This window comes from Gavialis gangeticus, unplaced genomic scaffold, assembly GCF_001723915.1.
Source record: "Gavialis gangeticus isolate Ggan-Ray unplaced genomic scaffold, GavGan_comp1, whole genome shotgun sequence".
NCBI classification, from domain to species: Eukaryota; Metazoa; Chordata; order Crocodylia; family Gavialidae; genus Gavialis; species Gavialis gangeticus.
This window is the reverse complement of record NW_017729032.1, coordinates 37,524,913-37,539,083: the sequence shown is the minus strand read 5'-3', so window position 1 is coordinate 37,539,083 and position 14,171 is coordinate 37,524,913. Positions and strand designations below refer to the sequence as shown.

General features: G+C 43.7%; 1 protein-coding gene across 3 annotated transcripts in view; it reads left to right on the top strand.

Annotated features, from left to right (window-relative positions):
• The window catches only part of ARHGAP20 (Rho GTPase activating protein 20), a 100,361-nt gene that overhangs the window by 53,748 nt on the left and 32,442 nt on the right, over positions 1-14,171 (top strand). For all 3 annotated transcript variants that reach the window (XM_019525316.1, XM_019525317.1, XM_019525315.1), the window contains 4 exons: positions 4,058-4,207; positions 5,898-5,939; positions 8,103-8,187; positions 11,574-11,651. In XM_019525316.1, coding sequence (XP_019380861.1) covers positions 4,058-4,207; positions 5,898-5,939; positions 8,103-8,187; positions 11,574-11,651 — 355 coding nt within the window. The remainder of the gene's footprint in view (positions 1-4,057; positions 4,208-5,897; positions 5,940-8,102; positions 8,188-11,573; positions 11,652-14,171) is intronic.

The following is a 14,171-nucleotide window of genomic DNA, read 5'->3' as shown; positions in this document are numbered from 1 at the left end:
GCAGCAGCAACAAGGAGGAGGAGGAGAAGCAGCATCTCAGGACACTGCTCAGCTCCATCGGGGATAAGGAGCCTGGTCTTCACACATGGCCATACGCGTGCAGCCCGCCTCCCTCCTTGCCCCTGGCTCCCATGGAGGAGGAAGAGGAGGAAGGCATGAGTGTGACCTTGTGCTTCCTCCTCACAAACACACGCACATGTGTGGCACCCCCGCGCAGACTCCTCAGCATCCTGCCTGGGGACGCGGCCCTGCTGACAGCTGGTCAGCCATATTTCACACTTGCATGCTCATCCCCGCACCAGACCGCACCTCCCCACCCCTTCCTCACCGATGCAGTGCGGACCGCCCCTGGTGCAGGGCTTAAAGGAGCCGCGTGATGGGGGTGGAGGGAGAGCCTCGGCCTGAGCCCTGGGACCCGCCTGGTGCGAGCTCACCTGCCCCAGCCTCCATGGTTGCAGTCGGGGGAGCTGAGAGAGAGGGGTCCTGCTCCCCCCGGGGAGAGGGTCAGCAGTGACTGGGCAGCCAGCTGTCTCATAGTCTGTGTTTGCCAGTCACCCGCTGAGGGGCTGAGGGAGGGACAAGAGGTGGGAATGAAAGTAAACAGTGTTTACTTTCGTTTCCTGTTGCAGCACCTCGGGCCTCAGAAAACGGCTTGGCAGGCCACATGATAGCCCGCCAGCCCTTTGTTGGACAAGCCAGCTGTAGACCCTTCTGCAGCACTGCACATGCAGGTGTTTGCTGTGCTACTAATTTGCAGTTTGTGTGTGTGGGGGGGGTGGATGGCACCTGGAGATCCCAGTTTAAAAACAAAAACCCACACCAGAAAAAAGTGGGGCGGCATATGTGGCAGCAGCATGTGCTGCCTGAAACCAGAGCCTGGCTGGCCAGAGCCATGCTCTGGCTGCTGGCCAGGCTTTGCTTGCCCAGATCACTGCTGTTGCAGCCCTGGTAGGCCCCTAGGACCCAGGTAAAGCTGCTGGGGCCAGCATAGGTGCCAGCCCCAGCCTACCCTACCCTACCTCATCTGGAGCATTTTTCCCTGCACTAACCCCATGTGCAGGGGCATGTGATAGAGCAAAAAGGAGCAGCACAAATTTGTGCTGCTGCTTTTTCCCCTGTGACAACTGCCTGCCCCTGCTTGTGGGGATATGGTCTCTAAAAGTTGATACAGTTTCTTTGCTGCAGGGCTCTGATTTGCCAGTAGAGGGCTGGTGAGCAGGGGTGTGGCTAGCAGCCAGGACACCTGGACTTTATCTCTGTTTGGGTGAGAGGGGCTCAGAGTGGTGCATCTTGGGATGCTGGAAGATTGCAAATACCTTCTTTTATCTCTGTGGAGCAGACTAAAGTTACCATAACATGAGTTGAGTAGTGCAACCCATAGTGACATAACTTTGAGATGCTCAAGGGCACTTAGTATGAGTTAATGAGCTTAACATGCAGACGCTTTTATTTTAAGTGCCCTGAGCATGGTGTAAATATAACATGTAACTTCATGTAGGGCCCATTTCTACATCCCTATAACAGGGCAATCTGGCTGCTTAAGTGGGAACAGACAGCCTGTAGTAGAAGTCAAGCTGCAGGCATTAGTCTACATATTCATTAATGTGCAGTAGTTACTGCACATTTAATTTAGTACTTGCTTAATGAAGTACTAACTAAATGAGCAGTAACTATAGTTACTGCACAGTAGGGCCAGCACATGGTTTTTTAGTGATGCTTACTGCACAGTATCTTAATACTACTGTGCAGTAGCATATTAGCATGGGTTTTGCCCAGCACACTACTGTGCAATGTTGTTAGGCTACTGTGCATTAAGTGTCTCATGTAGACATAGCCACGGAGTACCTGCTGGCAGTTAAAACCAGAATATATACCAGGAACTCCACGGGGGTGAAAACTGAACCAAATATATCCCTTGTATAATACCAATAGTGTCAACATAGGTGAAACACTTTTATTAGGTGTTTACATTTATTCCATCAGCCTTCATTCTAGTATTTCTACTTGTTAGTTATTAAACAGTTTATTCCGTGGTCAATCTGTGCATAATTACTGCAGAATTTTTTACATCAGATTTTATCTGTTAAACCATAACACATCTTGGTCAATTTATGAGTAAAATTGGAATAGTGTTGTAGCTGTGATGGTCCAGGAAATGTATGAGAGGTGAGGATTTTTTGTGATTATCTTCTACTGGGACAGCTGTATTGTTGAGAGTACAAGTGACCTGGGGAAGGGCAGTTGATGCCTGAGAGCTTGTCCAACAACTCTACCAGCTATACAGTTATTCCAGTGAAAGGTATCCCAACAAATCCTTGCCTCAATTTATAAGGTAATTGAACTGTACTGATCTACTATACTGTAACATTTTATTTTGATAGTATTATAAAATATTTTGTATTCAAGAAGTGCGTGTAGATGTAGAGCTGATTAGGAGGGTTTTTGTTTATAGCCATGTTTGTCTAAGGATATAGGCAGGCAATGTTCTTTGGGTAGATGTGATAGCTGATAAAGAAACGTATTAGAATAAGAAGAATAAAATAGAATAAAAAGAAAGATAAAACATCATCCTAATGTCAATATCTGTTATAAGATGTATGCAGACTCCTTTTGATGCACAGCTGTGCATATTCATGTCTAATGCTAGGTCATCTGTGGTGCAGTATCCAGTTGCAGCTGTTAATGAAATATAAACTGAAACCTCTCAAAAAAAAAAAAATCAGAGCATTGTGAATTCAGCACAGTGATTTTTTTTTAAACCCATGAAGTTTAAGTGCTTTCTCATTTTAGATTTAAATAGTCCTAAGTTAAGTCATAGACTTAAAGTCTTAAATCAGCCACCTTGTAAATTAATCCTAACCCCAAAGAAAGTATTTCAGGTGCTCCATAACTCTAAGAAACTCCTTTTCTAAAGTATTTATTTATAGAGTACTAATCACTGTAGTATCTAGGCTCTGTCCCCATCTAGCTTTACAATGCTGACATAGGCTGATGTACTCTTGTTTATGATCCTTAGACTTGAAGGCAGGGCATTTTCAGCAAAGAGCTCTTCTCTGTCTAAAACTTCCCCAGTGGTCCAGCAGAACTAGAATTCAACGCTGTAAGCCCATCTGTTAACTGAGGTCTTGGGGACAGTGGCAATTGCCACTTCTACTTGTAATGGGTTGAATTGCTGTACACCTGGCAGGCTTCAGCTGACTTTGTACAGTTTAAATCAATTATGTACAATTTAGGCACCCACAGGCATTGTAAAAGGGAGCTTTTAAAAAAACACCAAGAAGTCAGTGAAAGGAAAACACTGAAACGAAACAAAAAGCTCTTGTTTTGTAAATTTGTTTCCTGTTGCTTTATTTATATTCTAATGAGCTAAAATATGTCAAAGCATCAGGTGAGAGTGTCCTTAAGAATACGTGAGTTTCTAGCTCACCTTCATTTTCCAAGTAATGTTGATCAAGAGGCACTTTCTACCAGTCTATTTTATGATCCTTATAGCGTGACTTATCCTGGAGAGAGATCTATATGGTAAGACCTAGTATGCTAGTGGTTTGGACTCAGGCAGGTCTTAAGTTCTATTTCCTGATGGCCTAGCTCACATTGTCCTGTCCATTGTTATCACAGAGTCTTTTTGATTTTGACTGATTAGTCCAAGCCACCACTACACTGCAGACCCTGAAGTGACATTCGTTTGGAATAGGGCAGCTTAACTTGCCCTATTCCAAACCTTTGCACATTGTGAGATTAAGAGCTGGGCAGTGTGCAGTCCCAGAAGTGGGTGAAGTTTCTGCAAAAAAGGTTGGGGCATGACAGCTAAGAAAAGTCTGTTGTACCCCAAAGCCTTTCATTTTGAATAGGAAGGAAATTCTCTCTTGCTTGCTCACTCTTGCTCTCTCCTTTTGTAACCACACAAGCCCCAAAAAAGCAAGTTTCTGGAAATGAAGAATAGTTTCTTTCCTTGATGTTAATGGAGAATACAGGTACAAGCTGAAGGGAAAGGAGTTTAATAATTTGTAATGTTGCATTTCTGTGTGTGGGTAATACATGGGGTTTCTGCCAACAGGTCGCAATCCCATTTCAAACTAAAGAGCCAAGCGCGTCTCTGTGAGATGTGGACAGCATCTTGTATGGAAGAGGTCTGTGAGGGCAGCACCAACCCAGAAAAGTCATTTGTGCTAGGCTGGCCCACCACTAATTGTGTTGTGAATTTCAGGTGAGAATGGACATGCACTTTGTTCACTTACTTTACATTATTGAGTTACCCCATGTAGCAAAAACAGCAGGAGTTTCAGAGCCAGGAACTCTTGAAATGCCCATCTTCAGTGAGCTTCAGAGCTGCAGCATGAAATGCCCACAACACACTTCACCACCTCATTCAAGGTATGGCATATGCAGAATGGGAGCAGATGGGCAAGGGTGTGCTTTTCAGTTGCAGCTTTAAGTGCCAGGAAACTCTCTCCTAGGATCCACTCAAGACAATTTGTATTGGATGCATTCAACAAAATGTCACCCTGGTTCTGTGTTTCTTTATGATTAAAGGGTACCAGAGGAAATGCCACCATTTCTCTCTCTAAAACAAACATTTTGAATGTTAATGTGGATGAGAATTCTTATACACTTCTTCACAGCCTTTACCATAGAGTACTTGGGCAGGAACACTTAGGCAGTGTCATCTTTTAGACTCATTTGAGTCTCCACAGGAAGGCTCTGCTATCACTTTGGAAAAGGAAGGGGACCTTACCCTGAGGAAATCCCTGATGGCCCACCAAGGTAATTGGGCTGGATATTGGAAAATGGATTTGCCCCTTTACTGACAGAGAGAGAAGAGATGTACAGCTTTATTTATACCGTGTTGTCTCTATCCAAAGTGACTGTTCTGCATGAGCAGCTCTCTGTAGTACCAATTGTGCTTTTCATTTATTTATTTATTTATATTGAATAGGTCTGAAACAAAGCTGAAATTTCCTATTGCTTTTTTTTAATTGTTAGAAGCCTACCCTTTAAAGCTATAAGAACAGTTTGATACGAAAGCAGCAGTCTAGATCAAAAGGGAGTCCTAGATTTTATTTAAGTGGAATGATATCATGTCCAGAGTTATATAGACAATCAAAAGAATTTTACAGTAGTCACTAGATAAAGATAAATTACAAGAAATTCTAAACAATAAAACTAAAAACAAAGTTTCATCACTTATCAAGTACATGTTCTTGAGGCAGCAAAACAGACCAGGTTTAAAGTTCCTTAAAAGGTGGCTCTGAAAATTTTGGAGAACTGATTTTGCAGAAGTACCAGTGGGAAAAATTATCTTCATCTGTGGTAGAATTTAGATCAAGGAAGTTTCAAGCAAAATTCAGTTTGATTCCTTGTACTGTTGTATTATTATTATCAGTTAGTGTTTGCATAGCTGAATAGTTTAGAATCCTTGAAAGTATGTGGGTGAAATTAAATATTTTTAAAAAACCCTAAATATTATTAAGTGAACTAGGACCCATTTTTTATTATGGCTTTAATGTAATGTAAATTGATTAATAAGAAAAGGCAGTGGAAGAGTGGTAGTTCCAATCTGTATGCTGAAGGGAATGCCCTTTATGCTCGGGAATTAAACACCTCCATGTAAAATCATCCTGTTTTATTTTGTACATAATTTAGCAGCCTACTCTTGCTGATGATGATTTCTCTGGTAAAATTTTAACCCCTGTGGGGATGGATTGTAGGGGAGGACATCACAGGTTATTTGTTCAACCTGCAGCTGGCAACAGGTTTTCATTGTTGGTTAGCCCTGGCATGTATTAGACAAGCCAGTCAGTCTACATTTTCTCCCACCATTGTTCACAGGGATCTTACCTTGGCATTACGGAGCTGGCTGACATATATTTGTCCATGTTTGTTTGTAATCCTTGCAGTTCTCCAGAGCAGAAGGAGAAGTGGCTCTCTTCCCTCCAAAGGTACTTTTATTTCCCTGCTGCTATACTAGAATCCTGAGAGGTGGAAAAGGTTCATTTGATCACCTAGACAGTGGTCCCAAAGTTTTTTGGACTGACAGAACACTGTTTATTCTCAGAATTTTTTCCAGTCCATCATTCACCCTCATCATCAAACTTTAATTAAAGGCACCCACTCCCAGTACAAACTGTGGGCCATCTTGGAGACTTATGGACCACCACTGATTCTAAACTACTTGTTTATAAAGCAGGACTATTCTCTGGAGTGAGCTTTCAAATAAGGATGTGCAGCCCTGCAACTAGCATTGGCTTAATCCAGGGATCAGCAACCCGTGGCATGCTTGCCAGAGCCTGGCACTTGAGGCCATTTTGGTTGGCAAGCCACAGCCAGCCTGGGCTCTGGGCAGTTGTCATTGGCCACAGAGCCCAGGCTGCTTCCAGCAGGTGGCAGGAAGGCTGCAAGCCCTGCTGCGAGCAGCCCATGCTCTGTGGCAAGCAACAGCTTCCCAGAGCCTGGGCCGGATGTAGCAGGCAGCTGGGAGGCTACAACTGGTGCACTGGGGTCTGGAACCGTGACCACCAGCAGCTGCACACACATCTTGGGGCACCTGGCAGGGAAGGGCCTGGGGCAGCGCAACCCCAACTCCTTCCCTGCAGTGTGCCCCAAGCACGTGTGCAGCCACTGCCATCACGGAGCCCTGGGTCACAGCAAGCAATAGGCAAGCTGGAAACAGCTGCACCAGGCTCCAGAGCCTTGGCTTGGCTCCACGGCCAGTGGTGGCTACATGCGCACCTCAGGATGTGTGGTGGGGAAGGGACTAGGGGCAGTGCAGCCCCAGCCTCTTCTCCACCATACTCCCCAAGGTGTGTGTGCAGTCACTGCTGGCAACAAGTTGGGCTGGGGCTCCAGAGCAGCCGATTGCAGGCTTGTGGCTACCTGTTGCAAGTATCCCAAGCTCTGTGGTGGGTGACAGGGGCCTGCCCAGAACCTGGGCTGTTTGCCACAGGCAACCACAAATCTGCAAGCAGCTGCACCAGGGTCTGGAGCCCTGGCCTGGCTAGTTGCTGGCAGCAGCTGCATGCATACCTTGTGGAGCATGGTGGGGAAGGGGCCGGGGCTGCTCTGCCACAACAAGGATTGGACTCTTCATGACTCCCTCAGTGTCTGCCTTAGCATGCCAACATCTTCAAAGTCCAGGTTGCCAGGTTTTTTGGCACTCAGCCAAAAATGTTGCCAACCCCTGGCTTAATCAGTCAGTTTTGTGCCAAATTGAGTCCCAAACCAGAGGGTCTTATAGAGAAAGCTTAAGTTAATGGATCTTTTTTCATTCCATTTTCAGTAGCGTTGGCTCAGTTTATTTCCCAAAATCAAAGTTTAGCATCTAAGCCTTTATCTGCAGGGGACCCCTAATAATGTTGTGGGGTGGGATGACCTAGTCAAGGCGGGGGCAGCCTGAGTCACATGTGCCACAAGTAGCCTAGGCAGCCTCTCAGCACACAGCAGATCAGGGAAGGGACAGGCAGTGCAGCAGCACATAGAGCAGGATGCAGAGGGAAGAGCAGCAGATCAGGCATGGGAAGGGGATAGGAGCTGCACTCAGTGGGTGCAAGGCCAATTTGTGGCACATCTGTCAGGGTTGCCCCCCACTGGCCCAGTCTATGAAAAGGCAATGCAGCTTTAAGAAACATGTTTTCCTTCTGGGCAGTCTCCGCAGGCCTGGCTCATCTTTCCATGCCCCAGTCATTGCCCATGAGTTCCCAAATGTGTACAGCACCCAACATATGATCAGGGCAAGGAGATGGCAGCACCAGAGAAACAGGAAGGGGATGAATGCTCTCTGTTTTGGTGGTTTCTCCAAAACCCCAGTCATTATCAGGGTCTCTTCTACAGTTTAATTACTGCTCTTCTATTGCTGATACTCATTTCTACCCCTTATAAATATAAATATAATGTGACACTTCTGCATGAATGGAGACTGTGGTCAGTATCTATTTGGAATATTATCCTGACTGTAGATGTATCATTTCCCCCTAAGAAAGTAGGGCAACTTTGCAAACACATCTGTTCTTTATCCAGGTATTACTTAGATTACTGTGGAGACGAGTGTAAATATTACTGACTATATTAATAACAATAAAAAAGAATTAATCTGTTTGCTTTGCTAGTCGAATCAAAGAAGAGAAAGAAAAAGACTACCCCAAGAGCATCCCTCTGAAGATCATTGCAAAGGATGTTGGAATTTGTGCATATGTAAGTGTTTCTGCACTGAAAAATGTACATTTTAAATTGAGTGAGAGTTACTGAGCACTAGTAACTTCCGTTGTCTTCAGTGAGAGTTAGTTTTAGATTTAGACACCTTTCAGAGTCTAAACCACCTAGCATAACCAACTGCAGTATATGTGTTGTCTGCATTTAATATTAGGATTATGCTTTTCAGGTTAGAAGGAGTTTTGTGAATCAAGGGCACTCATCAATGGAGAGAAAGCAAATGTGGAGAATCAACAGTGCTGGGAGGAACACACAGCATAGCTTCCATTTTGCATCCTGACAGATGCTGGTGCCACATGCCCTGCTTTTACTCTTTAAACTGATATAAACACAAAGTTGCACTTTTTTAGTTTCACAGTTGTCACTAGCTTTGATTTTTATAATGGTTCAGCCAATCCAGTGAACTTTGTGTCTGGACACTTCTAAAACAATTTAAACCTGACCCCTGTTATCTTTACCAGCTAAATTGATTCATCAAGTTTAAACCCATGTAAGATTATCCATCTATGGCAGTGGTTCTCAACCTTTTTAGACTCAAGACACCATTTGTTAGACTGAAGACATCCCTTGGAAAATGACAGATCTGAGTTTTCAGGTTTTCCTTCCTGAGCTTTCATGCATTCACTACCGCTGCCTGCCCTAAGCTCAGCCCTGGCCCAGCCACCTCCACTGACAAGAGCCTGGTGCTGCTCCCAGCCCACAGCTGCAGCCTGCCCTTGCCCTGCGCACAGGTCTGGGGGACATATGACCCCTGTGCCTGTGTGCAGTGATGGGAACCAAACCCCCACCCTACACACACACACCCCCCTGGATGAGCTGTGGCTCCATGCCTGTGTCCTGCCCTGGCTGGGCAGCGCCTGCCCCACTCCCTCCCTCATTGCGGGGACCTTAATCTGCCCCCCCTTCCCCCCAACAGACTTATCAGCCAGACGCTACTCTCCAAGCTGCCAGGCTGCATATTGGCAATCAGATCAGTAATCGGCCAATAAAGCTAATTAATAATGGACCGTTGGTATTGGCCCAAAAAATCTTTATCAGTGCACCCCTACATTTAAGTAAAACAAAGCACAGTTTTTTTAGTTTCAGACAAACCATTAGAGAAATACTTCAGTCCCTGTATATTCTCCCTCTTTTTTATATATATATACTTACTTTTTCCCTCTAAACAAATCTTTAAAATGTATTTCAAGAGCCCAAAAAGTCATTGCAATGGTATGTTCTGTTTTAGTAGAAATCTCAGTACCTTTAGCAGGCTCTTTTCCAAGAAGAAGCAGTCTGTATCTGAAGAAGTCCAAACATGAGGGATTCCTCCAGAATCCGTACTCCTATAGATAGGTGACAGTCAGAATTGTTGAGCTGGTAAAAGAAATGTTAAACAGTCATGAGAGCAGTAGCTGTTTGGGTGGATCGAGTTATTTCTGAAAAAGTATCTGAAAATCTTTTGAATGCTTGTCCCCTGCAGCTGCATCATTTCTTCCTAGTTAGAATGAATTCATAAGCCAAACTCAGTCTTCTTGAGACTAATAGTCCTTGAAGTAAAATATGCTAGTCTAGGTATAAGTGATGAGGCAGAGGAGTAGCAGATGGAAATTTTATAATCTCAGTAGTTTTTATGACACTATCATCCCCGCTGTACTGCAGCAGCTGGAGATCCCAGGGAATCAACTCATTTTAGAAGCGGGGGGAACAGGCAACACGAAACATTTTATTATATTGTAGCTAAAAGCAAAACTTATGCAAATATGCTGACCTACTCCTGAGTGCCAGATGTCATTGCTTAGGGGAAATATTAATTTTTTTATGGTATCATCTATGTACTGAAGCAAAATCCACAGTATTCTCACTACTTTACTTGATTGCCATGGCAGTTTGTTGCATTTAGGGACTTGCACAGAAGGCCATTTCAAATTTTTGTTAAAAGCAAAATGTTATGGGTTTGTTTTTATCTGAAAGTCCTGCTGTCAATTTAAAATTGATATAATATATCAATATTATATATAGCAACAGAGTATAGCAAACTGATTCACATGACTGAAAGCCAAATGTTCAAATCCTGGCTTTGAAATCTATTATGTTGGGCCACTTGGGGCATTTATACACAAGCTCATTAAACAAGCTTTAGTTAAAGCGCCCCCACTGCCATTTTTCAGTGCGGGGATGCTGATGCACATGGCACTGGAATCTGCTGGAGCGTAGTAATTATTACGCTCCAGCAGGCTCAGTTAATCAAATTTGTTGCAATGCACTGTAATTGCAGCACGTCGGAGCAGCCTCAGTGTACATGTACAGACACCCCTGATGTTTTGTGTTCCCTCCTTTCCCAAGCTACTTAAAATTGTGGCAGTACCACTTCTGCATTTTCTGTTGATGTCAGGGGTTAATTAGTTATTTTTTAGCCAGTGTCTTGAAAATATTTTTTTTCATATAAATTTACTTTGTTGTGAATAGGTAAAAGGGAAGAAGTGACAATAAGGTTAAGGGGCACTGTCATGGCAACATGCTAGATGCTCTCAAGAAAGTAGGAATATCATTAGTACAGGGCAGACAGTGATACAAAGAAAATCTTTCAGAGTGCCATACTTAACAAAGCTGGACATACAGAGAAGGGCTTCAGCTATGGCCAAACCATTTTCCTCCTCATCAAGGTCATGTTTTCACTCCTTAGCTTGTTTAAAGAATAGTGCATATAGTGGGGAGATTTTTATATTGCTGATCAATAGATTTGGAGGGTATTACAGGAGTAAAAATATGGCTGGGTGGGAATTCTTAAGGTGACGTGTTGCTCCTGTCAAACCAAACTTAACTTTCATACATACATGTTAAAATAAATAAATAAACGTAGCAAAAGGCAGAGTCTTGATCAGTGTAATTATCCTCTAGTTAAATCTTCAGTAAAAAAGTGAATTATTAAATGTCAGTGTGCTCACCACTTTTTCCAGTAAACACAATCATTGTGTTCAGTCTGAAATACCCCACTCCTTTTGAAAGACCATTCATATACCCCAAATGAATCTTTTATTTGTCGTGCAAGCAGTTTAAGAGCAATTCTTAGTGGCTGGTTCAGCTGCATGTTTCAATGCAGGGGTTCCCATGTCAGGAATGATAACTGATTTGCCCCTCTACTGTGGTGTGCTTGGGTGGGGAGATGGTTAGGAGCTTGTTCTGGTACATAATAAACAAATTGACCTGACGGCTGGCTTTTCTCAATAGAGCGTATCTGGTTTATCAGCCAAGGTCTTAGCAGCACATCCTATACATGCAGGGTTTTGCTACTGACTAATGCATTGCTAGTCCAGTTATTGGGAATTGTTCTTTGCAAACTCTGTAGTTTTAATGCCAATTTTCTCTTCTCCTTTTCTCTTCCACAGTCTAAAACATTAACTGTAACCAATGCTGATACAGCAAATGATGTGATTCTCATGGCGCTGCAGCAGCTGGGAATTAGTGTAAGTCCTTGCATCAGATCTGGTGACACTTTTTCATAGTATGTACTGATTGGATCATTCTGAGTACTTTAACCAATTTTAAGACATTGCCACTAATGTTACCGCTTTCCGTAACAATACAGTTTTTTATAGAACTGAAATAGAAATATGTTAATAAAATGCCCTTCATCCAGAGATTGCCAGATGCATTATGAGTATTAAGTGTCACAATGCTCCAGTGAGGGACAAGTAGCAATCATGGTGGTTGCTAAGCTGATTTTGCAAATTGTTGAGATTAGATCAAGTGAAAAAGTTCATACAATTCCTGTATCTGGCAATGGCCAAATGTGCCTTGATTTCAGTGGGAGATGCATCTTTATTGGCCTTGATTTATTCCGTTTAAATTAGGCATCACAATTACAGTTACAAATCTGTGTACTTAAATTGCAAATGTCCAAATTGGAAAACTGTCTGAATGCCTGTGCGTTCTTACAGTTAAATGATGTGGGAATAGCAGAAATAGCCTGAGCATGTAACTCTCCCTTCTGTGTGTATAATTGCACTTGTCTGCTTTAAGAGTTGGTCTTTAAGTAACATGTCTGCTGTTGCACAGTAAGCCAGTGGCAGTGTCCAGAATCAGGTCTGTGAATTCTGACTTTGCATATTCGTTTCCTCTTACCACTGCCTGAACTGGTTCTGACTTGTACTGATAGTAAACAAAGTCCACAGGTGGGAGTTTTTTCACAGGCTAGTAAATGGCCTGCTTTGATCTGAGCAAAAAACCCTGTGGTTGAAAAGTTCAGTGACATAGCTCTTAGGATACAAGCCTTTTGATATTGATACATGGGTTGGCCCTGATAGTTGATCTGCTCAGGATACTCTGAATGTAGACTTAAATATCAAAAGTCAAGAATTGTTGAACACTGTTTTCATGCTCTCTTGAGGCAGCATGGGGCCTGGAGCACAGTTTTGAGCAGCTTCAGGACTGGTACTTCATTATAAACACTATACCCATCTGACACAGGTCCTTGGAGCTTCCAAAGGGCTACTCTGTTTTCTAGACATATCCTGAATGCTGATGTTCTCAGCACCCATATCCGTATGGCTTTGTTCCTGCCCTCAGGCCTGTCCAGTTACTCCTGCCTTAGTGCATCAAAAACTAGCCATAAGGCAGAGTGGATTGCTCAGGAGTAGCTCCAGGTAACTACAAGTCTAAGCCTCCTCAGTGCTGCTGTCTGGCTATTCTAAGGCCAAGAGCTTGAGTATGGCCCTGGGGCACATATTTGGGATCCCTCTTGAGATGTTTATTCTACCAACTTGCTGGACACTCAAGTGCAAGTGAGTGGGCAGAGCTCATTTTGCCATGGGTAGACCTAGCATTGAGAGGAAGCCTGTGCCAACATGCCACTACACTTCACACTGTTCCTCAGATACCCTGCTTGTACCATGGGAAGAGGCTGTATGACAGCTGAAGATGTATCATTGTTACCTTAGAGCAGCCCTGGGATTATGGGAGCTACATGCCAATCCTAAGTCTAAATACCTAAGGCCCAGCCCTGGCAGAAGTCAAGTCTGACCACAGAACTTCAGGGTATAAGAATGCCTCTTCCCCTGCTTGCCTTTTGGTCTTCCCTTGTCTTCAGAGTATACTGCAGACCTTGAGTAAAGAAAGTCTGCCACAGTTCCCTGTACTGTGTTTAAGCCCTTCTTCACTCCACTTCTTTTTGTCTATGGTTTGTAAGTAGAGATGAGACCAATTCCTAGGAGTATTTAGCTTCATAAATGAGCAACACTGCATGAACAGCTCCGATGAGAGACCTATACAAATTGGAGAATTGGGCCAAAAGAAATCTTATGAGATTCAATAAGGACAAGTGTAAAGTCCTGCACTTAGGACAGAACCATCCCATGCACCAGTACAGGCTGGGGACTGACTGGCTGGGCAGCAGCTCTGCAGAAAAGGACCTGTGGGTTACAATGGACAATAATTGGATTGTGAGTCAGCAGTGTGCCCTTGTTTCCAAGAAGGTTAACAGCATACTGGGCTGCATTGGTAGGAGTGTTGCTAGCAGATAAAGGGAAGTGATTATTCCCCTCTGTTCAGCATGGTGAAGCCACATCTGGAGTAGTGTTCAATTTTGCTACCCACCTCCCACCATTACAGAAAGGATGTGGACAAATTGGAGAGAATCAAGTGGAGGGCAACAAAAATGGTTTGGCAGCTGGGGCACATGACTTATGAGAAGAGGCTGAGGGAACTGGGTTTATTTAGTCTGCAGAAGAGAAGACTGAGAGGGGATTTAATAGCAGCCTTCAACCACCTGAAGGGTGGTTCCAAAGAGGATGGAACTAGACTGTTCTCAGTGCTGGCAGATGGCAGAACAAGGAGCACTAGTCTGAAGTTGCAGCAAGTGAAGTTTAGGTTAGATATTAGGAAAAACTTTCTCACTAGGAGGGTAGTAAAACGTTGGAACAGGTTATCCAGAGAGGTTCTGGAATCTCCATCCTTGGAGGTTTTTAAGACCTGGCTAGACAAAGCCT